At 36.7% G+C, this 25,410-nt stretch overlaps 1 protein-coding gene and 1 long non-coding RNA gene across 2 annotated transcripts; both read left to right on the top strand.

Moving 5' to 3' along the window:
• Window positions 1-6,615: 6,615 nt before the first annotated feature.
• Window positions 6,616-7,202, top strand: LOC135612363 (uncharacterized). Its single transcript, XR_010486937.1, has 2 exons — window positions 6,616-6,667; window positions 6,742-7,202. It is a non-coding gene; the product is annotated as an uncharacterized LOC135612363 (long non-coding RNA).
• Window positions 7,203-13,437: 6,235 nt separating this feature from the next.
• LOC135612361 (36.4 kDa proline-rich protein-like) lies at window positions 13,438-14,149 on the top strand. Its single transcript, XM_065108553.1, has one exon. The coding sequence runs from the start codon at window positions 13,523-13,525 to the stop codon at window positions 13,988-13,990; it is 468 nt and encodes a 155-aa protein (XP_064964625.1). The 5' UTR covers window positions 13,438-13,522; the 3' UTR covers window positions 13,991-14,149.
• Window positions 14,150-25,410: the final 11,261 nt, after the last annotated feature.

Below are 25,410 nucleotides of genomic sequence, written 5' to 3'. Positions count from 1 at the left end.
ATCGGACCATTAATATTTAGTTCAAAAACATTATACAATTATCACATCCCGAATTTATAAAAAGAATAATAAATTAATATTTTATTATCCATAATTTATATAATAAACTTCCTCATTCTCTTTTCAACATCTTCTTGATAGGACCATAAGTCTCTTTCATCCAAGCTTTAGATCTATTACATAGTAGTAAATTACTCTGAAAATAAATATAAAATAAAAACACATCAGCAACCACATCAATAATTCAATAAGAAAATATATTTATTCATCATAAAACTTATGCATCAGAAAAATGATGATAATTTCTTACATAATGAACAAAATCATGCATCAGCCACATGCAACATATATATAATAACAAAGGCGTACATCACTCGATGGTGCACTCTCCCAATAGCGGATGAAGAGGCATATTCCATGGGATGGATTCCTCCCAATAGCGGACGGAGATAATCCATATCGCACTCCTAACAACGGATGGAGTGGTATCCCTCACCCGCCCAAGTGGGGACATATTCCTCCCAACAGCGGATGGAGGAACCGTCTAACATCACGTCTGACGGCTCGCTAATCCCCGAAGAGAATCGCCATACTTGCCCTCGGTAGGGATACATAAACATCCATGATAATTTATTTACACTCATCCAATCACTCATGCATATATCAAGAAATAAATATAATTAAATATTATGAGAGACCATACTTGATGTAAATCTGTTAGACTATGTTCATTGGTGGCTCCGCACTATGATGGGCCCGTAGCTCATTTCATAGGTTGCACTCCCAATGTGAACTACTAGTCTAGTCATATCTACTACATGATACTCATCATATTAATATCATAAACATAAGAAAATAGAAAACCAATAATTATTTTCAAATGACATCTTCAGATAAAACCTTTAAATTCATCAAATCATCAAAGCATGAAATATCAATATCTCAATTGTCCTCAATCAACCAAAACTCTAATTGAAATAGCTCAATTGACTAAAACCAAACTCAATTCGATTATAATCTAATAGAACCAACATCAAATTCTTATAGAACTAGTTTGGAATCACCCTAGACCAGTCTAATTTAGATTTGATTGATCTCGATTAGGTCAAATAGATTTGAACTAGTCAAGTTAGTGTGGAATCACCCTAAATTGGCTTTAATTGATCAAACTTGTTTAATTTGTCAATTAATGAGCTCGAACCAATAGAGAGGAAGGAAATTAGACTATATCGTATAGTGCTAACCCAAATCGAACCAACCCACCTAAGTCTTGGACGGGTTACATACACTGCATATACATATTCCACATGCACTGTATATATTTGTTCCAAGTACTAAGTTGAGTTGAAGTACGATGGGTTATATAAAAGGGGTGACTATAAGTCTAATACCAATCGTGTAGTTGGGCAAGCTTAACTTCATGAACTAGGCTAAGTCTCACTTATAAGTTGGGTTGAGCCTTGCCATTAAACTAGGTCTTGCTTGACTCGCGAGTTGGTCCTAGACACATGAGTTGGGATCATATCTAACCACATGAATTGGGTCGTATCTACCGCATGAGCTGACTGGCCTAGCCACATGGTTAGGTCATACCTTACCATATGAGTTTGGTTATACATGGCCATATGGACTAGATCGTACCTAGCCACATGAGCTGGCCCATGCCTAGTCACATGGTTGGATCGTACCTTACCATATGGGTTGAGTCATATATGACCACATGAACTATATCATACTTAGTCACATGGGTTGAGTCATGCCTAGCCACATGGGTTGAGTCGTGCCTTGCTATATGAGCTGGCTTCTACCCGACCACATAGGTTTGGTCATGCCAAGTCACATGGGCTAGGTTGTACTTGGTCACATGAGCTAGGTCATACATGACCACATGGGTTGAGTCGATTCGATCTGATCGATCAACTTGACTCAAGTCAGATCCCAATTAGACTCCTCTTATTAAATTAGATTTCAATATTTAAAATTATTAAAAAATGATTTGAATTCATTAATTAAAACTTTAAATTCATGATCTTAAATTTAAAACTAATTATATTATAGAAATTCATACATAATTCTTGAAACATAGATATATCTAATTAAATAAATTAGAACTACTATGTTAATCTAAAAATAAGAATTTTGATAATTAAATCAATATTAAAATTCACATATCAAGATAAATCAAATAATCATTATAACATCTCAAATCAATTATCATTATTTACTACTCATTAAATTTCGAAAGTAAAACATCATTATGCATCATAAAATAATAATAATCTCAATATCAATATTTCAAAACATAAATCAAAGCTAATTGAAAAAGAAAGGATCCTACCTCTCTTCGATTATCCTTTCCTCGATATCAACTTCCCGAGAAATCATCTTCTTAATCTTTCCATTGTTAGGCTTAATGGAGAATGAGAGAGAAATAGCCATTTTATATAGGAGAAGATGAGATCTCCCCGAAAGATAAATAATAATTTAATTTTTATTTTTAATTTATTTTTTATTCGTTTTCACACATAAAAGAAAATAATATAATATTCATATCTTATTGTTCACACATAAAAATAGAATGTAAACTATTTACTTCTTTAATATCAAATCACTCATTAGAAAATAAATTAATTAATAATTTAATTGATTAGTAGAATTTCTAACTTATTTATGTGATTAAGAAAACTAAATTTAATTATTTCCTTAACTATAGCACAGATATAGAAGTTAGTAATAAAGCAATATATCATTTATAGTAATTAATTTATATAAAGAGAAAAATTATCGGTAATTACAATAATATTTTTTAATACTATATAGTGTTTTTCAACTAGTCTTACAGTATTTTTTTTTTTTTTTTTGACTATAAACAGTTGGCAGGAACATACTGTGACAGTTTCTGAAGCGTCCTTTCAGAATTTTTAAAATAGGAGGTGGTGATTTGAGAATTTAAAAAAGAGGAGGTGCCATATAAGAAATACCCAAAAGTAGGGTATTTTTCCAGCAATCGTCCAAATTATAAATGGGAGTTACTTTAGCCAATGTCAGTAGTTTAGCTGATAATAATTTTGATAATTTATCATATAATTCTAAACTCAAATTCCATCGTATAATCATTATATGCGACAAGTGGCCTTAAGCGGACCATCGCTTTTCGTGCTTCTCCTGCTCGCTTCGCTTAGCTCGATCAGTTACCCATCTCTCGTGTTCAGTAAGATCATGATGTTGAAGTTTCTGTTAAAGGTACCGGTGGAGTCCTACCCTCTATACCGTGGAAGATAGCGTCCGTGGAGTGTTAAAAAGTGTTTTTTTTTTAAAGATTTTAAAATATTATTTTAGTTTTTTAATAAGTTAAGAAAATAAAATTATAAGGATAAGAGACTTTTAGTTTAAATTATATTTCATATATAAAAACAGATAATATCTTTATCTATGTCTCAAATACTTAAGCCTACAAAGCTGAGGTATCTTTATAAGTTTTTTTTTTGAAAATTTCTCCGTCTTGATTTTTTTCTTTTATTTGGTTTGATATTGACTAGTACTATCTTGTTACTATTATTTGAGAAAGCGCACTTGATCTCTATCTTTCTTCATGAAGATAATCTTTTTCAAGTATGAATTATTATAATCGAATTAGTAGATTTGGTATTTAACTACTTAATCAATCTAATTATAAGATCTAGAATACTTGTTTAGATTCCTATCTCATAAGGAAAGATTTATGTGATGTAGTTGGCAGCAATGCAATAACAATACTAGATATCATAGATAGAAGATATCATGGATGACATTAAATACAAAAGTTGAATTAGTGTTAAAGTGATCAATTTCTCATCATCTCTTTGAACACATTATTGGTTACAAATTAGCTTAAGAGATTTAGATCACTCTTGATACATTGCTCAACAAAGTATTTGAAGAATGATTTAACAATTACTATCCAAGGTGATCTCTCAATTTCTTAATATTTTTAAAAATTAAAAATTTATATTTAGAGATATCACTCTTGGATCCAAATACACCTATTTCTAATGCATGAAAGAAACATTATATTATTCGTGATCTTCGAAAAGAATATATTCTTTATATTATATCTATTCAAGGATGGGTTCAACAATCATCCTTAGTAGAGTTAGAAAATCTTCTTGCTTCTCAAGAATCTCTAGCTCGTCAAATGGTGAAAATTTCAAGTGTTATAGGTAGATGAAGAAACCTTTTTACAAAATAAAAAAGGATAATAATAAAGATAAAGAGAAGAAGGATGATGTTGATAGCAAGATAGAGTATTCTTCGAACAATGGTGCAAATTGAAAGAATATCAAGTGTTATAGGTATGGTAAGTTAGGTCATATCAAAAAAAATTATCATGTTAAGGTTAAAGATGAAAATATTATAAATAAAAAAGATTGTTCTAATATTGACTAAGACTATGACAAATATTTTATGACTGAAAGGTGATGACATCTATCAACTTTGAGCATGACTGGATAGTTGATTCAAGATGTAGTCATCATCTCATTAGTGATGAAACCAAATTCACCGATCTTCATCAATACGAAGGTAATGATGTAATTATCCCGATAGACAATATTGTTCACCAAGTGGAGAAGGAAGATATTGCCATTATTATAATGATCCTATTGCATTAAAAAGTGTATAGTATGTTCTAGGTATAAAGAAAAATCTCTTCTTTGTTGCAAATACTTAATGTTAGAAATTAAGTTCTTTTTTATCCTAATGAAGTCTTTTTTTTTTCACAACATAAAAGAATTAAATACAGATATAACACATATAGGTAGAAGGGTTGAAGATTTATATGTTTTATTAGTATCGACCTCTTATATTGATAGGATGAGTAAAAATGATTGCATCGCATACTAAACTTGGTTATATAAATTTTCTCAAATTAAAAATTATGATGCAAAAAAATCTATTTAATAGTCTTCATAATTTTACTACTTTTAGTAATAATGAAGCTGGTAAAGATTATCAATATGGTAAAGTGCATAGGGAATATTTTGATAGATCACTTTCAAGGTGAAAATATCTCTTACAGCTTATTCATAACGATCTTATTCAGGTTCTTATTATATGTTTTTCTTTGTTGATGATTTTAAAAGGCTCACTTGGGTCTACTTTGTGATGGAAAAATCAAAAAAAAAAATTTTAATTTTAAGAATTCAAATTAATAGTGAAAAGTGTTAATGAAAGAAAAATTAAAAGGTTACACACTCCGGGTTTCACTTTTGATAAAAGAGAACTTATATATGCAAACATACCGCAACAAAATGGTGCCATAGAATGAAAGATCAAAATCTCATGAAGACTTGTAAATGTTGGCTTCCTACAAAGAATTTACTCAAAATTTTATGCAATTTATATGATTAATCGAACTCCCCTTAGTCCAATCAATCTGAAGTCTCCAAATAAGCTCATATTTGATGAGAAATCAAATGTTCAATATTTTAGAGTATTTGGTTTTCCATGCTATATTCACATACTAAACTCAAAGAGAACCAAGCTTGATGCTAAGGCCAAGAAACACATCTTTATTGCTATGATAAAAAGAAAAAATATTACAAATGCATAGATCCACAAACTGATATCTTGAGAAGTGGTGTTTGATGAAGTTTCTTTTAAAAATATCAATCACAATAATGCAAGTGATATTTGTTCAAAAACTATGATTGAGTCTCGTATGGATTTTGGCTCATCTTCTTTTTCATTTATATCTGCTCCTATTATTTCTTCATCATCAATGGTGGTGCAAAGCGATAAGAGGAGTAATGATGTTTATGAAGAGAAAATTTTAATATTGAGAACATCAAAAAGAAAAATCAAACTAGCACCATACATATAAGCATATGTTAATATATTTTTTTAACCATCTTGAGCCTACTTATTTTGATGAAGTCAAATGTGTTAAGAAGTAGGAGGATGCCATGAATGAAGAAATGATAGATTTTCATAAAATTAAAACTTGGGATCTTATGTCAAAGCCTGCTAATATAGATGTAATTACTTACAAATATGTTTATAAGGTGAAAAATACATCAAATGAAAGTATAGATCATTATAAGGTAAGATATATTAAAGGAAGTTTTCAAAAACATATGGAGAAGATTATAAGGAAACCTTTAGTCATGTGACCAAGATGACATATGTCAAGACTTACTATAGGAAGATTGCTATAGTAGCGAATCTTATATTAAAGCTTTAGCAACTTGATGGGAAGAATGTATTCCTATATCGTTAAAATGACAAGACTTTCTCATTTGCTGCTTAAAAATATATATGATTAAGATATTTAATCGAGGATATTTGTTATCAAATTAACAAATTAATATGTCAATTAAAGTACCTTAAAATTAGTTATAAATCCAATTTGTACTAGGACAAGGTGAAGGGTCATTGGGGTTCGTGGAGGTCAAAAGCAAATATAATATTATAAATATTTTTATCAAATCTCTTTCTAAAAGATCATTTAAAGATTTTTGAAAAGGATTTATCTCTAAAAATAGGCTTTTAAGGGGGAGCGTTAAAAGTTAAAAGTATATCTTTTGGATTTCATATCTATAAATAGATAATATTTATATACGTGTAGATCCATCAAGTCTTAAATATCCAAATCTATAGGATTGAGGTCTAAGAATATTTGAAGATCTATGTAAGTTCTTTTTTTTTTTAATTCAATATAGTTTTTCATTTTCGTCATGATTTCTTGTTTTCTATTTGCGCAAGGAATCCAACCGCATCTGCCAGGTCGAGCTGCAGCGCCGCACCGACGACAGCCCCTCGCTGATCGCCGTCGCCTACGTCAGTGGCGTCGAGGAGATCATAGATGCCACCGGTATCCCCGCGCAGGCCATCCGCCAACGCCTCCTCAACTGTGGCTAGCTCCTCGAGACCGAACAGATGTTCTGCGAGGTTGGCGAGCCGTGGCCCGTACTCATCCCCGATGAGGAAATCCACCTCTCTTTCCCCGGTACTAAGGTGCGTGTTTCCTTCTCATTCTTTTTCTACTTTCTCAGCAAGGCATTTCTTCATACAGGTCCTGTGCGACTTGTTGACCTCTCTGTTGTTTCCCTTGTTGGATGTCGATCTCAGCTTTAGTTTCCTTTATCTTTCAACTGATTAGGCGCCTGTATTATGCATTTAGTTCTGATAATTCCATGAGTAACAAAAGTTGGACAATCCTTTCAGATTTGAAGTCCAGTGCACATACATCGTGCCCTTTATTAGTTTGACTTGTAACAGAGCCAAGGAATTTACATATCCAACTTTATTTGAGTTATTTATACCAAATGCTCTGTCTATATAGCTGAAATAGCTTCAGTTAATATTTAGATTCTTACAATTAAATTGCAGATAGATCTATATGGATGGCCATTCACATCATGTAAGTCCTTGTAGAATTGATAATTGCTTGTCAAAATCCCATGGTCTATCATTCTGAATGAATTGGAAGACAATCATATTTTTGGGTGCCTCCCTTATCTCGAACCATTTAGAAGGTTGTCAATCCTTCTCATGTCGTTGGCTGTTGTTGTCATGTTGTGTACCTTCTTCTTCTTCATCTGCAACTTACTAATCAAATAAAGTACAATCTTATTGAAATTTCAATAGCTCCTCATCTTCGCCTGAGAGATTTACCACTTCGATTACTTGAGATGCTGGAAATCACCAAGTTCCGTGTCGTTATACAAATTTATACCGACACGGAACGTCAACACGTGCCGCACACTTCTTTAAGATTTGAAGAGACACAGTGTTAGGATGCATGTACTACAATCCGTCCTGCTGACCCAACAGAGCCATCGTACCGGTAGTATAAACAACATACAAGAACCTATTATAAACAACACGAGAGATGTTTGGGAAAAAACGACACTAGAGATTCCGTGTCTGATCACAGGAGTTGAGGTGAGACCCTCGTTGGAGTTGACACATTGGCCGTGGTTTATGAACTGAACGAAGATGAGAGAATCTAAAAATTCAGCACACTGATGTTTGGGAATAATCTTGTGATGTACGTCGATGGCAGGGAGTAAAGAAATATTCAACACCAGCTCCTTGCGGTTCTGATCTGCATCGGGGATGACACACGCAATGGCGAGGAACCCCACGCAAGAGTGAGGATAGCTCCTGGAACACCAGGACTGTTAATGTCGGTAGGAGCCTGATGGCGACGCTTGAAGGAGTGTCTCCGTTCATGGCTTCTGCGCCTTGGCTCACGGAAGGACCGCGAGGGATGCCATGAGTAGGAGGAAAGGACGCAAGAGTGGTGCTGCTGACGAGGAGAAATTACAGTGGGAGGAATGGTTCTATTGAAGTCGACGAGGATTACCTATGCAGATGGTGAGCGATTCCAACGAGGACGAGTAGCGTAACGTTACAAATTTGGTGTCAAAAATGGTAAGGAAATTGTTAGACCCACCTAGCGATGTCATCGCAACCGTGGAGGGGCTGCCTGGCCGTCGTCCGCAATGGGCCGTCGCATTTGTGGAGGGGCTGTGCAGCTTCCTCGCGCTCCCTCCTCGCCGTCTACGCTCCTCGTCCTCGTTGGAATCGCTCACCGTCTTACTCCTCGTCGACTTCAACAGAACCATTCCTCCCACTGCAGTTTCTCCTCGTCAGCAGCACCACTCTCGCATCCTTTCCTCGTCCTCATGGCATCCCTCGCGGTCCTTCCCGTGAGCCAAGGCGCAGAAGCCATGAACGAAACACTCCTTCAAACACCACCACCATCAGGCTCCTACCGACATTAATAGTCCTAGTGTTCCAGGTGCTGTCCTCACTCTTTACTCGCGAACGAAATTGTTAAACTCCAACAGAATCATGACCTTGGTACTTATCGACTAAGAAAGTTGAATGGAATACATTCCGTAGGTGGGCGTTCCTCGTCATTGCGTGTCGTGATGCCGGAATCTACAAGTGTTTCATCCCCGATGCAGATCAGAATCGCAAGGAGCTGGCGTTGAATATTTCATTAGGCATATCGTTTTTAATATATATATATATATATATATATATATATATATATATCTCAAAAGCAGACTAAATACTCCCTGCCATCAATGTACATCACAAGGTTATTCCCAAACATCAGTGTGCTGACCCTTCAAATTCTCTCACCTTCGCTGTGCTTACATTCGTGAGCATAGCCTTCCGCGATACCGGACTTCAAAATTGCTTCTTGGCCGACATAAAGCGAAGTGTGAAGGATTAACTTTTAAACGTGCCACTGGGCACAGGGATGTTATTAGCTTTACTCTCTGTTATCTTTCCCTCCTCTCGCAATGGGGTATGATAGTAGTAGGTGTATGATTGTAGTATGTTATTTATAATATGCTCTTGTAATCGAGCTGTATGAACTTGCTTCCTATTTGTAAGCTATGACTTGATGATGACCAGTCTTCTTGTACTTAATCCCTTTTTCTTATTCATCAGGATCTATAATCACAGACAGGCCTTTGAATAGTTTGAAACATATTAGGATGCTTGGAATGACTTTTACTCGTTACTCGTTATGTATATGTAGGGCACTTATTTCATTTATGCACATCTGCTAAACATATTGAATAATGTGCAATATGTCTGTATTTTGTGCTTCTCACTTACTGTGATATGAATAATCTCTTTGATGTTTTACATGTATTTGAAGTATTTCTGTGAATGCTATTTAAAGTGACATATCAATGATTATGGGTTATGTAAATCTTAGGTGTTTTTTTAAGATACAAAGTTATATCAATATATAGAACATGTATACTTAATGATTTCAGTGTTATTGCCATGTTGTCCTACTCCACAAAAAATTATTGTCACTATGTTGTTGTAGTCCGTGCCAATACAAAGATTACAGTTTTGATTCTAGCTTATTAGAATGTATTGCAAATGTAGATCAATAATCCATATTTGTTAGTGATGGAACTTGGATAGAGATTATGTGATACAAACTAAAGGCGGATGAACTAGAAAAAGTAAAGCAAACTAAAGATGAACACGATAGAAAGAGGATCTTGGACCTATATGAGGTCTGGGTTCAGCAAAAGGCCTCGGAATCGGGATTTATTGATTTCTAAATATTATAAATTAGGTTCACTGCTTTGAGTTAATTTTTAAGTTATATAGGTCCAGCTTGCAGCAGTTTGCGAGTCAATTTTAGTCGATTAGAGTTCAGAGTTAATCCAGTTGTAGAAGACATCATACATTAATAGTCTAGATTAATGTAGCTAATGTATAGGAATGGCAGGGTACAACTTTACTATATATATATATATATATATATATATATATATATATATATATATATATATATATATATATATATATATATATATATATATATATATATATATATATATATATATATATGTTTGTATTTATGTATGTATGTATGTATGTATGTATGTATGTATGCATATAATTGACTGTAATTTGATTCAATTATTTTTTTACTAAAATTAAAAATTAACTGAATTAAGAAAATTCATTTAATTGTTGTGGACGAGTAGAAATTGACTGATTAAATGCAATTTGAGAACAATTAAAAATTTTCAGAAAAAAATTGGTCACATCCTATTTCGAGTACTGTGTTATGTTTTTTTTTGGTTTAGAGCATTAAAAGGAAAAAAATAAATCTACAAGAATTTGAAGATCTTAGAACTAATTTTAAGTTGATAATTTACTTTCATAACATCATAACCCTTGCTATTTAGTTTCATAATTTTTACATATTTGTGAGAGTTTTCATTTGGTTGCTAAACTGAAGAAGACAAATCGTTTAGGAAAGGTGATGATTAGGAAGAAGAACAAGTCAAAGAAAGAGTAGAACAAAATGAATACAATTAATTGAGGAAATAATGTCATCCTCGAATCACTTCAGTGCACTGTGAAAAGAAGACCATTCATTCAGGAACGTGTTATCTTCAAGCCAAAGAGACTACTGTGAATTTGTTCAGCGATATATGATTAGATAAAGAGAGGAATTTGTTCAGCGAGAAGCATGGATCCTGAACTTAAGAAATGATAGATGGAGAGTAAATTCTTCTTCTCTAATTTTCATAAAATTACTATAATGATGGTATTAGATGTCGATAACATTTCTATTTTTCATAAGATCGATGATATTGAAGATGGATAACCCTTTTATCTTTCGCAGAATTATTATAATAATAATATTATATATCGATGATTAGAATTCAAACGTATTATCATTGTATAAGCAAAAGTTTATGAAAATATATTATGAGAGAATCTTTATCATTAAGATTGTATTAGGACTCTAGTTAGGAGAGTCCTAATTGTGTTTCATTGAAAGGGGTATTCATGTAAAACCTACTTAGCCGATCCCTATTAAAGAGGTGAAGAGGTTGGCTAAGGTTAAGATTATTGGATGGTGATCTAATATCCATTAAGCGAGGGGTTATTGGATAGAGATCCAATACCCAACAGAATGATCCATTAAGGTTAATTAAATGAGACTCTCTATATATAAGAATTGGGGCTTAAAGAGTCATAGGCTAGACCCTTACTATCGCCACCTTTTACATCTCCTCCCTACCCTTTCCTTCAGTCAACTATCTCCTCTTTGGTGTGAGAGGACAATAAGAGGGATCGATCCCTCCTTGTTGTTGTAGTAGGGTGGTGCGCAAACGTGAGGAAAGAGCGTGCTTCGTGTAGAGGTGCGTTATCGTTGTATATGTTGTGTGGATCACCACTAGAGAGGAGTTTGCGAGAACTCTTCATTCACGGATTAAGATCTATAGATTAGGGATATTGTTAGGACTCTAGCTAGGAGAGTCCTAATTGAGAGGGACATTCATGTATTAAAATTTTTTTCTATTGGTTAATAATCTTAATCAAAATTTAATTAAATCTCTAATATATCTTATACTAAATTATTAGACACATAATCTAACAAACTTGTTCTTTATCTTCTTAATTATGTAGCCTAAGCCCTCAACAAAAAAAAAACAAGAATCAAAACAGAGCTTGAAGTTGGTTACGAAGATATTAATCATTATGTCCCTATATAATTTGTTAATTTGTTCAAATTTGCATTACGATTCTTATTGATCACCATAATAGCTTTATGAACGCTGATGCATGCTTCTCTCTCTGAGACCTGAAACTACACTCTCTACACTTCTCTCACATAATTCAAAGACAGATTGTGTCAGACATGAATCCATTAGCTTTTATCTTCAAGGGGCAAATCTTCCAAAAACATGTATATTTAGGCCAAAGCTCCAACTACAATATGGATTCTTCCTTGTTCCTCTTTCATCACTATCAACTTTGTATGGAACTATGGATTTATTTCGTCCATTCTGCTCTAGCTTATGCCTTTGTTGTGTTAATTGAGTGATATTTGAATCAGAGCAACAAACATTCATGATTAGGAACCATGTTGTGACCTGCACTAATGAGCAGATCATTTGTTCTCCGAGTTCAGCTTCATGCACCTAACACATTGTCGGAGGCAGCTTGGCTCATTGTGTTGTTCATCCCCTGAATCATCTCAGAGTTGATGTGTAAGTCTATTCCATAAGGTGCACCGAACAACGTGAGATTGGTCCATATAGCATCATACACTCAGATCACCAGTTGTTAAGATCAAACTCTCAAAGAACCCCTCAGTTTTGTAGAAGTTACATATATGACGTTCGAAATGGGTAGAGGAGTAACTGCTTGATGAAGTATTGCAGACGCGTTTTTGCTGAATCTTTCTTTACAAGATGTCGGCACTAGCGATAATCTATCTGCATCAAAGAAGATTGCATGATGCCTTTGGTCATGGGGAGATACGCCATTGACAGGTTGGCGCCGTGTAATGCCTGCATGATCCCTGTCGATCCCTCATCCTATGAGGTTCCACTGAGGCCACAAGTCTTTGTCAAGAACAATACTGATTTCACTAGGTCAACCCAATCTATGGAGTACCTCAAACTATGTATCTTCCTCACAACTGCGACCACAAAACCTCCAATGTCAAATTGTGGATGCCCATTGTTCTGTACAATTCCGCTGAAGATGTTGTTATCATATCGTAGTCCATTGTTTCATGTCTTCCAAGCATGAATTATTCTCGAGATCCATGAGCTAGTAAAGTTCCTAAACTTGGTAGTAACACTTGGGATTTAATCTCACAATCACCTTGTTCTTGCTATCTTTGGTTTGAATCTTTAGCTAGTGGTTGAGCTGAAGCTGCAGAAGAATAATCCTAGGGGACCATCTTGATCTTTGTATTCTTTTCGAGTATTCATTTCTTTGTGGACAGTGAAACGTATTAAATGGCTTTGTCATCATCCAAGGTGGTTGAAAAGAACAGGGCCTGACCTTTGTCAGAAGCTGAGCAAAACCTTGTCCCTTGAACTCCAATTTAGGGTTCACCAAAGTCTTTGCGTACACATATATGGAGAATCACAAACAGGGATTGTGGCATGCATTCTTCTATATAAGCAACCCAGTTGTGTGTGTGCTCTCTGCACCTTCATCACACACCAAGGTAGGAAGAATGGAGATGTACCATGTGGCTGTCCTCCTCCTACTTGCACACTTCGCCTCCTTCCCTCATTCCCTGGCTTGCCCCTACTGCTCCACCCCAACCACTCCCCCCAAGCAGTCCCCGCCGCCGCCGCCTCCGCCGTCACCGTGCCCTCCTCCACCGCGCAGTGTGGGGCCGGTGCCCCCGTCGCCCAAGACGCCGTCGCCACCGTCGTCCGGGACGTGCCCCATCGACACCCTCAAGCTGGACGCATGCGTCGACCTGCTCGGCGGGCTGGTGCATGCGGTCATCGGCCAGGACACGCAGGACAAGTGCTGCCCGGTGATCCAAGGCCTCGCGGACTTGGACGCCGCGCTGTGTCTCTGTACTACTATTAAGGCCAAGGCGTTGGACATCAACGTCCTTCTTCCTATTGCGCTTGAGCTGCTCGTTGACTGTGGCAAGCATGTGCCATCGGACTACCAGTGCCCTGCTTAATTACTAGAAGAAGCCTGTACCAAGTGTGTTACGATCATAAATGCATATATGCATGCATTATATGGCTATGGAATGCTTGTAAGTGGTAATTATTGGCTTAAATGTGTCTAATAAAATCTTTTATATGGTCTACTAAATATAACTCAATAGCCTTCTCGATGTTTCTGTGTCCAATTCTTCGTCGTCGTCTTCTTCTTCTTCTTCTACTTAAACTTCTTCCTCTCCTTCTTAAACTTCTTAACATCGCCCATGCATTGGGCAATGTTATACGTAAATGCCATGCAAAGGAAGAAATAACAGAGAAATCATATTCTGGACTTGGCATAGCCACAGGTCTCTATCAGATTATGTGAGATTCCTGACACATAAAAAGACTTGATTGCTGCAGGTGGAATGTTATACATTATCGCTTGGTTTATATCCGGTGGAAATTAATAAGGAATAATAATATACCTATATATTTTATCAGAACTCCTGATACTGTAAAATCAAGCAAAGAAGCTCAAAATATATTACATGAAGGAATTTCTGTTGGTTTCTAAATTTATTTGTTCCATCCAAAGATTGCATAACATAAAACTTGAACTCCTGATATTTTGATTGAGTGCATGCAGGGCATCTGAACCACTAGAATATTTTACAATTTGATTTTATGCACAATGACAAAAAGAACTGTGCATTATTTTATTTGATTAGAGATAGAACACGTATCACTTCTAATCTAAAGTTTTCCAGGCTTTTGATCAGAGAACTTTCCTACATGCTCAATGGAGAGTCAAAAGTGCATATCTGAAATGATAATTTAACATGAATTGGTTGTGGCAAATGACAATTAGTTTCCATTTCCTATTTACATAAACTTTATAAAAAAAATCATTTAAGCTAGTTTTGCCAAGAGTTAGCTGCATTTGATATAATTATGTTAGATAATGTGTATGCAAATTGTAATACTTGGATTAGTGGATTAACATCAAATTGTAGCTGAATTTGTAAGTTATAATTCCAAAAACCACATATGATATTCATTTGATGTCACCGATACCTAATCGCATCATTTTTGGTCTCAAGTCTCTGTTGAATTACAGGAATTTCTCGTTGCCACTTGCATATATAGTCAAAACAAAATCATGTGGTAGTATGTAAGTCGTACCCAATTATCACATCAACAAAAAGACAATGAATAAGCCAACATTTGCACAAGTGTGAATCTTCTTTAGCTTCAGACTACGGGCACAGCTTCAGACAAAACGAAAAAAGTCAATTAAAATCCAATGCAATCATCTAAAACATTAGTGTAATGATCGAGGAGATATAACATAATTTGAATTAAGTATGCTCTCTATTTAGGATCCACAAGGCCAACCGATTAGGTACAATCACCTCATTAACAAAATAAACTGGATTTGGTTATTAAGAGAATTGTTAATCAAAACATCAAATTAAAATAGGTGTTGAACACCTTATTACAAAATGCACACACATAGACTGTCGTCCTCAACACATATACTTTCTTCATTATCAATATTTGGTTTTCTTTTGATCGTGAAAGTAATTAGGGTTTATTATTTAAATACTAATTAGGATGTCCTAAAACATTGATCATTGACATATATTAGCTAAAGATTGATTTAGAGCATTATTTAGATATATCAATAAGGGAGTTTAATTTAGCGCATTCAACTGATAATCATCAATCAAAGAGTATGATTAATCTAGAAATTAATGAGGTATTAAGGCACTCTAATTTATATTTTTCTCATTAATTCTATTCTTCTCATTCACTTATGACACTTAACACTTAACTATTTCTTTCTATCATCTAAATAACATTTCAATTTAAAGGATACTGATTTAGCTATAAAAACTTTGATAGATTATTGTAAGATCTTGGGTTTGAATAAAATAATATATTTTAGTTTTCACTTTTCTCATTTATAAAAAAAATAATTTTTATCGATTAAAATAATCAAGCTAAATTATCCTAGTTTAGCTAATTAATTAAATTAACCCAATATTATAGTTGGATTAGCAAATACGATATAAAATTCTTAAGCCATCCATCTCGATTAAACTATTTAAACTAGATTATGTTATTTCTTTTATTAGAAAAAAATATTATTGACGTCTTCATTAGTCGATTTAGTCTAGACCTATATGCATAGGAATATCCGAAATGTCTCCGAGGTGAAAATACCATGCTCTCAAGAGCCCACCTACATTATGACCGAGGTCAAAAGGGTTTCTCAAACTAATTTTTTTAATGCTCAGATTAATTATCCAAGATCTCTAAATAAGGGTTTAAGTAGTATTTGAAAAAAACAACTACCTCTTTTTTCTCTATTTGCAAAAAAAATAAAAATAAAGTTTAGGATTACCTTTATTGTCGTAAAGGAGAAAAGAGTTTGATGTCTTGTTAGATTATGTGGCCCTATTTAATTAGGTAATATATATTATAGATATGATTAGATTTTGATTATAGTTATTGGCCAATATAAAAGAAGTTCATGTTATAGTAAGATTCCTTAGGGAATGCCCTTGATGGGAGAAACTCTCCTAATAATTTATCCTAGACCCTCTGCTCTCGCCTATAAATAGACAGGATCTCTAGGGGCTAAATATATGCATCTCAATACAGTTGAGAGACTAAGGATTTTTTCTTAATCTCCATAATCCATCAATCTAGGTGGTCACGTGAAAAAATAAGAAGAGAGAAGAAGGAATGTCTAGTTCTCCTTGCAGATTGATATCTCAGATCCGACGATGGTGCATATGTAGATCAGATAAGGTTTATTCTTTTGAACAACAATAAAAGGTATGTATCATAATATTCTTTAGATCTACTATTATTTGATTTTAGATTTTGACATAAAAGTTTTTTCGCATTACCGATAGCATGAGTATAGATTTTACACTAACATATCTTCTTGGTCATAAAGGAAGAAAAGGAGGTTTCTGATTGCTTTTAATTCCATAATGAACAAGAATAAAGTTTATGTTTCCCTGCTTTAAATATTTATCCATATAAGTGGATGGGTAAAGGGTTTCTTGGATCCCACGCGATAACCGCATGTCAACTGACAATAGATTCCTTATCATTTGTCTCTTCTTGAAGACATATTTCAGAGTCCTTATGGGAGGGGTTTAAAGTGCATTGTTTAGCTTGTCTAGCACGAGAGCGTTCGAGGTCTCATTGCTAGTCATAGGTGCCCAGCAAGCCAATCACGTGAGTGATGGCATATGTGACTTGACATGGAATCTTTTTTAGCTTATTATATTTTATCATTTATCACTTTATATTAACTATTGCATATATGCATGTATATATTATGATGTCCTTGGATCTGTGTAATGAGAATCGGATCGTGATGAGATCATGATAATGAAATTGATTCACCTTTAAACACATATCATAAATAATCCCGATCATAGGTTACTCGAGAGGGACATCGTGATAACTGGACAGACTAGTGTGTTGTATACCCGTCCATATGATGGATGCAACTGGTCTCATAGTTGTTCATGTGGGGATACTAGGGATACAATATAGATGCTAATTGGAAAATGAGTTCACTGATTGATCCGCTTACGGAATGCTAGATGGTTGATAATGCCTTATTGTTAGACAGCAATTCCGTAGTCCTAGTGGTATATCTGATCCTTAGACTTGAGACACCAAGGATATCTTGTATAAGTGCTTTACTTTTTGATATCAGACTTATAGGTTTAGTTGTCCCATGTCTAGTATAGCTGGTCATTGGGAGTGGCAATCGACCTTATGAGGGCTATTGAGTGTCGATAGAGGATCATCCATTCTCGGCGTCATGAGAGGAATATCCCATGTGTTCTTGCTCAGACAAATCCCTAGCCAGGGTCATTTAGGTTGAGAGAGAAAGAGTCCTCCGGGAGAATCCGATTAGAGCGAGACTCGAGAAGAAACCGTATGGGTCTAACAACACCATGCCCGATATACGGTCTTTGGGATATTAGATGGATGAGGGACTATAGGTACACGGTAACTGAGGACAGACAGGTCCAAATGATTGGATTCCCTTATATCGTCTTGGGACTACGATGTAGTGGCCTAGTACGTCCATAGTCGATGAGTCGAGTAAATTATTACACAGATAATAATTCACTAAGTTAGAAGGAGTTCTAATAGGTATGACTCATGGCCAGTTCAATATTGGGCCCAAAGGGTCACACATATATGGTAGGCATTACGATAAGTAGAGGTTCGAATATGAGATATCCACCGGAGCCCCTGTCTTGTTGGATATCCAATAAGCTCTTGAATTATTGGATCCCATGGATGAGATCCAATATGAGCCCATGAGAGATTATTTGATAGAGATCCCTTAATCTAAAAGGCTTCGGTAATTGGATGCAGATCCAGTACCTACTAGGGGAGGATCCATTAGGTTTTTTGATAGGGGACCTCTATAAATATGAGGGATTCAGAGCCTCATAGGCTAGAGCCTTTGTTTGCCTCTCCTATTCTCCTCCCCCTCTCCACCTTAGAGCAGGCTTGGAGTTTTAAGGAACGTCGTCGCATCTCTGCTGTGTGGATCACCACTAGAGAGGAGGATGCTTAACCTCCTTTACCCTCTCCTAAAGATTTACAAGGAAACAGGGATATACGATCTTCCTAAGTAACACAATCTACTATATACGTAGTTTTAAGTTTTGCGGATTTTTACGCACCAATCTTTGTACGACGATGAATATCTCTTTGGGAATAGGAGATTTTGTTTTCTTGTTCTTCCACTGCACATGTGATGTCGCCCCCCCAAGATTTCCCAACAGTGGTATCAGAGCCAGGTTGTTTGTGCGATAGATTGGTTTTGAACTACGTGTGTTATGTTTTGGAGAAGCTTTTGATGTCAAAATCGTTGATGCAAAAGCGAGAAAGGGCAGAAATTGTTGTTGCCCTTGCTGTCGTTGCAGATGGCAGCACTGCCATCTACGTGCAAGCAGGCCGCGTGTGGCCAGGCCCTTGTGCACGGGCATGGCGGTCACTTGCGCGTGGGCACTGCGCCCGCACATAAGGGCGGCGCCTCCATGTGCTGAACCCACGGGCAGAGGTGCCAGCGGCCACTGCATCCGTAGGCTAAGGCACAACAGGGCAGTGGTGCCTGCGATCGCTGCTTGCGCGTGCAAAACCCCCTTGCAGGGGCGGCGCCACCCGCGAGCGAGTCACCCGCAGGCAGGGGCAGTGCCCCCGCCGCCGGTAGGGTGGCAGCGGCGGCGACAACAGGAGGGGAGAGGAAAAGGGGCTTAGGGTTTTGGGCAAAAAGATAATTTTGCCCTTGTGAATTTGAGAAATTTCAGTTTCTATCTTTTGTCCAAATTATAAAAATACCCCTAGAAATTCAGAAATTCCCTACATATCCTTGATTTCAGAAAATATTAATTAATTAAAAAGTTTAGTTGATTATTATTTTTATCATTATCTAGTAGTCCTACATGATGATGATTATTTATACATGTGTGATGTATGATGTGTGGACAAATGATCATGGATCGTGTAATGTGTGTACTTATAATTATTATTATTGGGGTCTGCGAGCCTCTATTATATTTCTCATTTATTGTCGAGTCTGCATGCCTATAATTAAGTTGTAATCATATGAGAAGGCGTAGCGGGAGCATGGATACGATAGCGAGACCCACGAGACGAATGATTGCGATGCATGGAGATGCATCGAGATGTTGATGGAACCAACGAAGATGAGATAGACAATCACAGGGCATGAAGATGCATCGTTGCGCACATAGATCTTGATGTGAGTGATCATGCCTACTGGCTCGGGTCTGATCACATTAGGTTGTGGTCCATGATCATCTGGTGTGATTACTTATACATATACTAGATATGTTTATATATTTGCATGTGATATAGATATATATTAAATATGTATATGTGTGACATATCATATTAGGAGACCAAACCATAAAAATATCTCTCTCTATAATATTAAGTTGGTAAACGTGAGGCAATTAGATTGACCCACGTGGCCTTCCATCGTTATAGGTAGGAACCGAATCCCGGTGTAGGTTGAGTTGGTCGAGTCCCTCAAGGCTCACCTATATCGCGATTCACTATCTTGCTTACGACATAGAGATGCCATCGGTGACTTAAGGACATGGTATACTTGGTCGAGTCCCTCGATGGTATATCATCAAATCAGACTCATCTTGTAACGAAGGTATTAACTTAACTGAGCATCATGGTTGGTCGAGTCCCTTGAGACCAAGGTGATTCGGAGGCTGAACAGGAAGGGAATCACAAGAAGTTATAATCGGTAAGAGTTGCCTACCTTTTGGGCTTAGTGTGATTGGTCGAGTCCCTTGAGGTTACACTAAGACGCTGATTGGATCCTGGTCCCCACTAGAAGTCTGTCGGAGACTTTCGTTTCACGTGTTGAGAGTGTCGCGTGACTCGCTAGTAAAATAGTGGGAGCATATTAAGATAGAAGTCCATATCTTAATTGTTTATTTCTTATAAAATCTGCATGTTATTCATTTTTGCTACATATTTATTTTTAGAAAATGTCGTTTTCAAATCCCTTACGTGGCATACTTGATGTCAACCACCTCACTGGTCCAAATTATACGGATTGGCTTTGCAACTTGAGAATTATTCTCATGGCGGAGAAAATCGTGTACGTCCTTGATACAGTAATGCCTACGCCCGAGGAAGGGGCAAGCGATGATAAGATCGCTCGCTACGTGAAGTACATTGATGACTCTACTCTTGCTCAGTGATATATGTTGGGCTCTATAACTCCTGAGTTACAAAGACAACATGAAATTATGGATGTCAGATCCATTCTCCTACACGTCCACAAATTGTTTGAGGAACAGGGAATGACTCAGTGATATAAGATATTCAAGAGTCTCTTCTGCGCTAGGATGACTGAGGGGACATCGGTTCAGAACCATGTCCTAAAGATGATTGAGTGGATAGAGAAACTCACTGGACTAGGAATGATCCTAGAGGATAACTTGTGTGTGGACATTATGCTTTAGTCCCTACTAGATTCCTTTTCACAGTTCATAATAAATTTTAATATGAATAAGCTTGAGGTGACTCTCCCAGAGCTCCTCAATATGTTGAGGCAGAGAGTACTATCAAGAAAGAGAAGCCAGTTCTCTATACTGTTGAGACCAGAAAGAAAAGGAAAGCAGAAAAATCCCTTAAGAAGGGAAAGGGCAAGGGCAGACCAGGTAAAACAAAGGTTGCTAAGAAAGACCCAGCAAAGAATAAAGGCCAGTGCTTCCACTGTGGCAAAGATAGGCACTGGACGAGGAACTGCAAAGAGTACCTTGCAGAAAGGGCGAAATAAAAGCTTGGTGAAGCTTCAGGTACATTCATGATCAATCTCCATTTGTCAGACTTTTAAGATAATACATGGGTATTGGATACTGGTAGTGCTTATCATATATGCCATTTGTTGTTGGTTCTGGCAAAACCTAGGAGGCTAGAGAGAGACGAGATGGACCTCAAGATGGGCAATGGAGCAAAAGTTACTGTAGTAGCTATTGGTGAGGTCGCCCTACATCTACCTGATAGAGCTATTATTGCATTAGATGTATGTTATTTTGTTCTTTCTATTATAAAAAACATTATCTCCATTTCATATTTGACAATTAGTGGATATAAATTAGTTTTTGAGAATAATGGTTGTTCAATATTATTAGATGATGAGATCATCATGAAAGGAACATTACATAATGGTTTATTTATACTAGACATTACTCCGCATATCATGAATGTAAGTGTGTCCAAGAGGAAACGAGATGAGATGAATAATGTATACCTATAGCATTGTAGGCTAGGTCACATCCATGAAGAAAGGATTCGAAAGTTGCTAAATGATGGATATTTAGATCCATTCGACTATGAGTCATATGTAACTTGTGAGCCTTACCTTCGTGGAAAACTGACCAACTCTTCATTTAGTGGAACTGGAGAGAGAGCCACTGAGCTGTTGGAACTCATACATAGTGATGTATGTGGACCCATGTCAACTCATGCTATTGGTGGTTACTCCTACTTCATTACCTTTACTGATGATTTCTCAAGGTATGGATATGTGTACTTAATGAAGTATAAGTCCGAGCCCTTTGAGAAATTCAAAAAGTATAAGAATGAGGTGGAGAACCAGACTAGAAAGAGTATCAAGACTCTTCGATCAGATCGAGGAGGTGAGTACTTAAGTATAGAATTTACTCAATTCCTCAAAGACCATAGGATATTATTCCAATGGACACCTCTTTATGCACATTAGCTCAATGGTGTCTCTAAAAGGAGAAATCATATACTATTAGACATGGTACGGTCCATGATGAGTTTCGTTGACCTACCCATCTCATTCTGAGGATATACCCTAGAGACCACAGCTTACCTTCTGAACAGAGTTCCAACTAAGTCGGTAGTGTCTACACCATATGAGATATGGAAAGAGAAGAAGCCCGATCTTAAGGTTGTTAAGATTTGAGGCCGCCCTGCCCATGTTAAAAGACACAACCTCGATAAGTTAGAATCGAGGACAGAGCGATGCAAATTTGTGGGATACCCCAAGGAAACTTGTGGGTATTATTTCTATCATCTTGATGACCAAAAGATCTTTGTAGCCAAGAAAATAGTGTTCCTTGAGAAGGAACACATTCTTGACAGAGATAGTGGGAGCATGATAGAGTTGAGCGAGGTTGGAGAACCAAGCTCAAGCACCACTCTATAGCCCGAGTCTGTTCAGGTACCTAATACACAAGTTTCAACTTTACGTAGTTCTGGCAAAGTATCCCATCCTCCTGAAAGATATGTGGGACATATTAGAGGAGAGGATGTTGAGGATATTGATCCTCAGACCTACGAGGAGGCTATTATGAGTATAGACTCCGGGAAGTGGCAAGAAGCCATAAATTCTAAGATAGATTTTATGTACTCCAACAATGTTTGGAACCTAGTTGATGTGCTCGAAAGTATTGTAGCCATCGGTTGCAAGTGGATCTTTAAGAAAAAGATCAGAGTAGATGGAAAGATAGAGACCTATAAAGCAAGGCTAGTGGCTAAGGGGTATCGTCAAAGGCAATGTGTTGACTATGATAAAACCTTCTCACCCGTAATAATGCTAAAATCCATTCGAATTCTATTGGCTATTGCAGCACACTATGATTATGAGATCTGACAGATGGATCTGAAAATTGCATTCCTTAATGGGAACCTCGAGGAGGAGGTGTATATGATACAACCTAAGGGATTCGTGTTCAAGAACTACCCAGATAAGGTGTGCAGGTTGCTTAGATCCATTTATGGACTAAAGCAAGCTTCCCGAAGTTGGAACATAAGATTTGATGAGGCAATCAGATCTTATAACTTCGTTAAGAATGAAGATGAGCCTTGTGTGTACATGAAGGTAAGTGGTAGCGCTATCACCTTTTCGGTGTTATATGTAGATGACATCCTGATCATTGGGAATGAAGTAGGAATTCTATCCATATTAAAGGCTTGATTATCTAGAAACTTTTCCATGAAGGACTTAGGGGAAGCATCATATATCTTGGGGATACGGATCTATAGAGACAGATCCAAGAGGATACTTGTCTTGTCCTAGTCTAGGTACATAGAAACTATTGTCAAAAGGTTTGGCATGAAAAATTCCAAGAGAGGTCTCATACCGATGAGACATGGGATATTGCTTTCTAGGAGTATGTCCCCAAAGACTCTAGAAGAAAGGGCGAACATAGATATGATACTTTATGCCTCAACGATAGGGTCTATCATGTATGTCATGCTATGTACTAGGCCTGATATAGCGCATGCTCTGAGTGTCACGAGCAGGTATTAGGCGGATCCAGGCTTGGAGCATTGGAAAGCAGTAAAGTGTATCCTTAAGTACTTGAGAAGGACTAAGAATCTTTTACTAGTATATGGAGGTAGTAGCCTCAAGGTTGAAGGCTACACAGACTCGAGTTTTCAATCTGATATCGATGATAGCAAGTCGAATTTGGGGTATGTGTACACCTTGAATGGAGGAGTAGTGTGCTGGAATAGTTCCAAGCAAGATATTACTGCTGACTCGACCATAGAGTCATAGTACATTACTGCAGCAGATACAGCAAAGGAGGGAGTTTGGATGAAGAAGTTCATCACAAATCTAGGAGTCGGGCTAAGTAGCGAGGAGCTGATTCCTTATATTGCGATAACTATGGGGCAATTACTTAAATAAGGAAACTCGGGTCTCATCAGAAGTATTCTGAGGAGGTTCCAACTTATCATAGAGATCGGAACCCAAGAAGATGTAGCAGTGGAAAGAGTTACATCCGAAGATAACATAGCAGATCCATTAACAAAGCCATTGTCTCATATTGTCTTTGAGCGTCATAGGGGTCTGATGGGGATCAGACACATAGGTGATTGGCTTTAGGTCAAGTGGGAGATTGCTAGTCATAGGTGCCCAACAAGCCAATCATGTGAGTGATGGCACGTGTGACTTGACACAGAATCTTTTTTTACTTATTAAATTTTAGCATTTATCACTTTATATTAACTATTGCATATATGCATGTATATATTGTGATGTCATTGGATCTGTGCAATGGGAATCGGATCGTGATGAGATCACGATAATGAGATTGATTCACCTTTAAACATAGATCATAAATAATCCCGATTATAGGTTACTCGAGAGGGACATCGTGATAACCAGATAGACTAGTGTGTTGTATACCCGTCCATATGAAGATATAGCTGATCTCATAGCTACTCATGTGGGGACACTAGGGATACAGTACAGGTGCTCATTGGAGAATGAGTTCATTGATTGATCCACTTACGGAATGTTAGATGGTTGATGATGCCTTATTGTTAGACAGCAATTCCGTAGTCCTAGTGGTGTATCTAATCCTTAGACTTGAGACACCAAGGATGTCCTGTATGAGTGCTCTACTCTTTGATACCAGACTTATAGGTTTGGCTGTCTGGATTTAATACAACTGGTCATTGGGAGTGACAATCGATCTTACGAGGGCTATTGAGTGTCGATAGAGGATCATCCACTCTCGACGTCATGAGAGTAATATCCCATATATTCTTGCTCAAACAAATCTCTGGTCAGGGTCATTCGGGTTGAGAGAGAAAGAATTCTCCGAGAGAATCCGATCAGAGCGAGACTTGAGAAGAAACCGTATGAGTCTGACTGCACCATGCCCGATATACAATCTCTGGGATATTAGATGGATGAGGGACTATATGTACACGATAACTGAGGATAAACCGGTCCAAAGGATTGGATTCCCCTATATCGTCTGGGGACTACGGCGTAGTGGCCTAGTACGTCTGTAGTCGATGAGTCGAGTGAATTATTACAGAGATAATAATTCACTAAGTTAGAAGGAATTCTAATAGGTATGACTCA

Source organism: Musa acuminata, chromosome BXJ1-2, assembly GCF_036884655.1.
Source record: "Musa acuminata AAA Group cultivar baxijiao chromosome BXJ1-2, Cavendish_Baxijiao_AAA, whole genome shotgun sequence".
Lineage (NCBI taxonomy): Eukaryota > Viridiplantae > Streptophyta > Magnoliopsida > Zingiberales > Musaceae > Musa > Musa acuminata.
The sequence above is the reverse complement of the archived record's forward strand: the minus strand, read 5'-3'. Positions and strand labels throughout refer to the sequence as shown.

Excerpts from the sequence above, each read along its gene's own strand:
- LOC135612361 (XM_065108553.1), top strand. The coding sequence starts at position 13,523 with ATGGAGATGTACCATGTGGCTGTCCTCCTCCTACTTGCACACTTCGCC.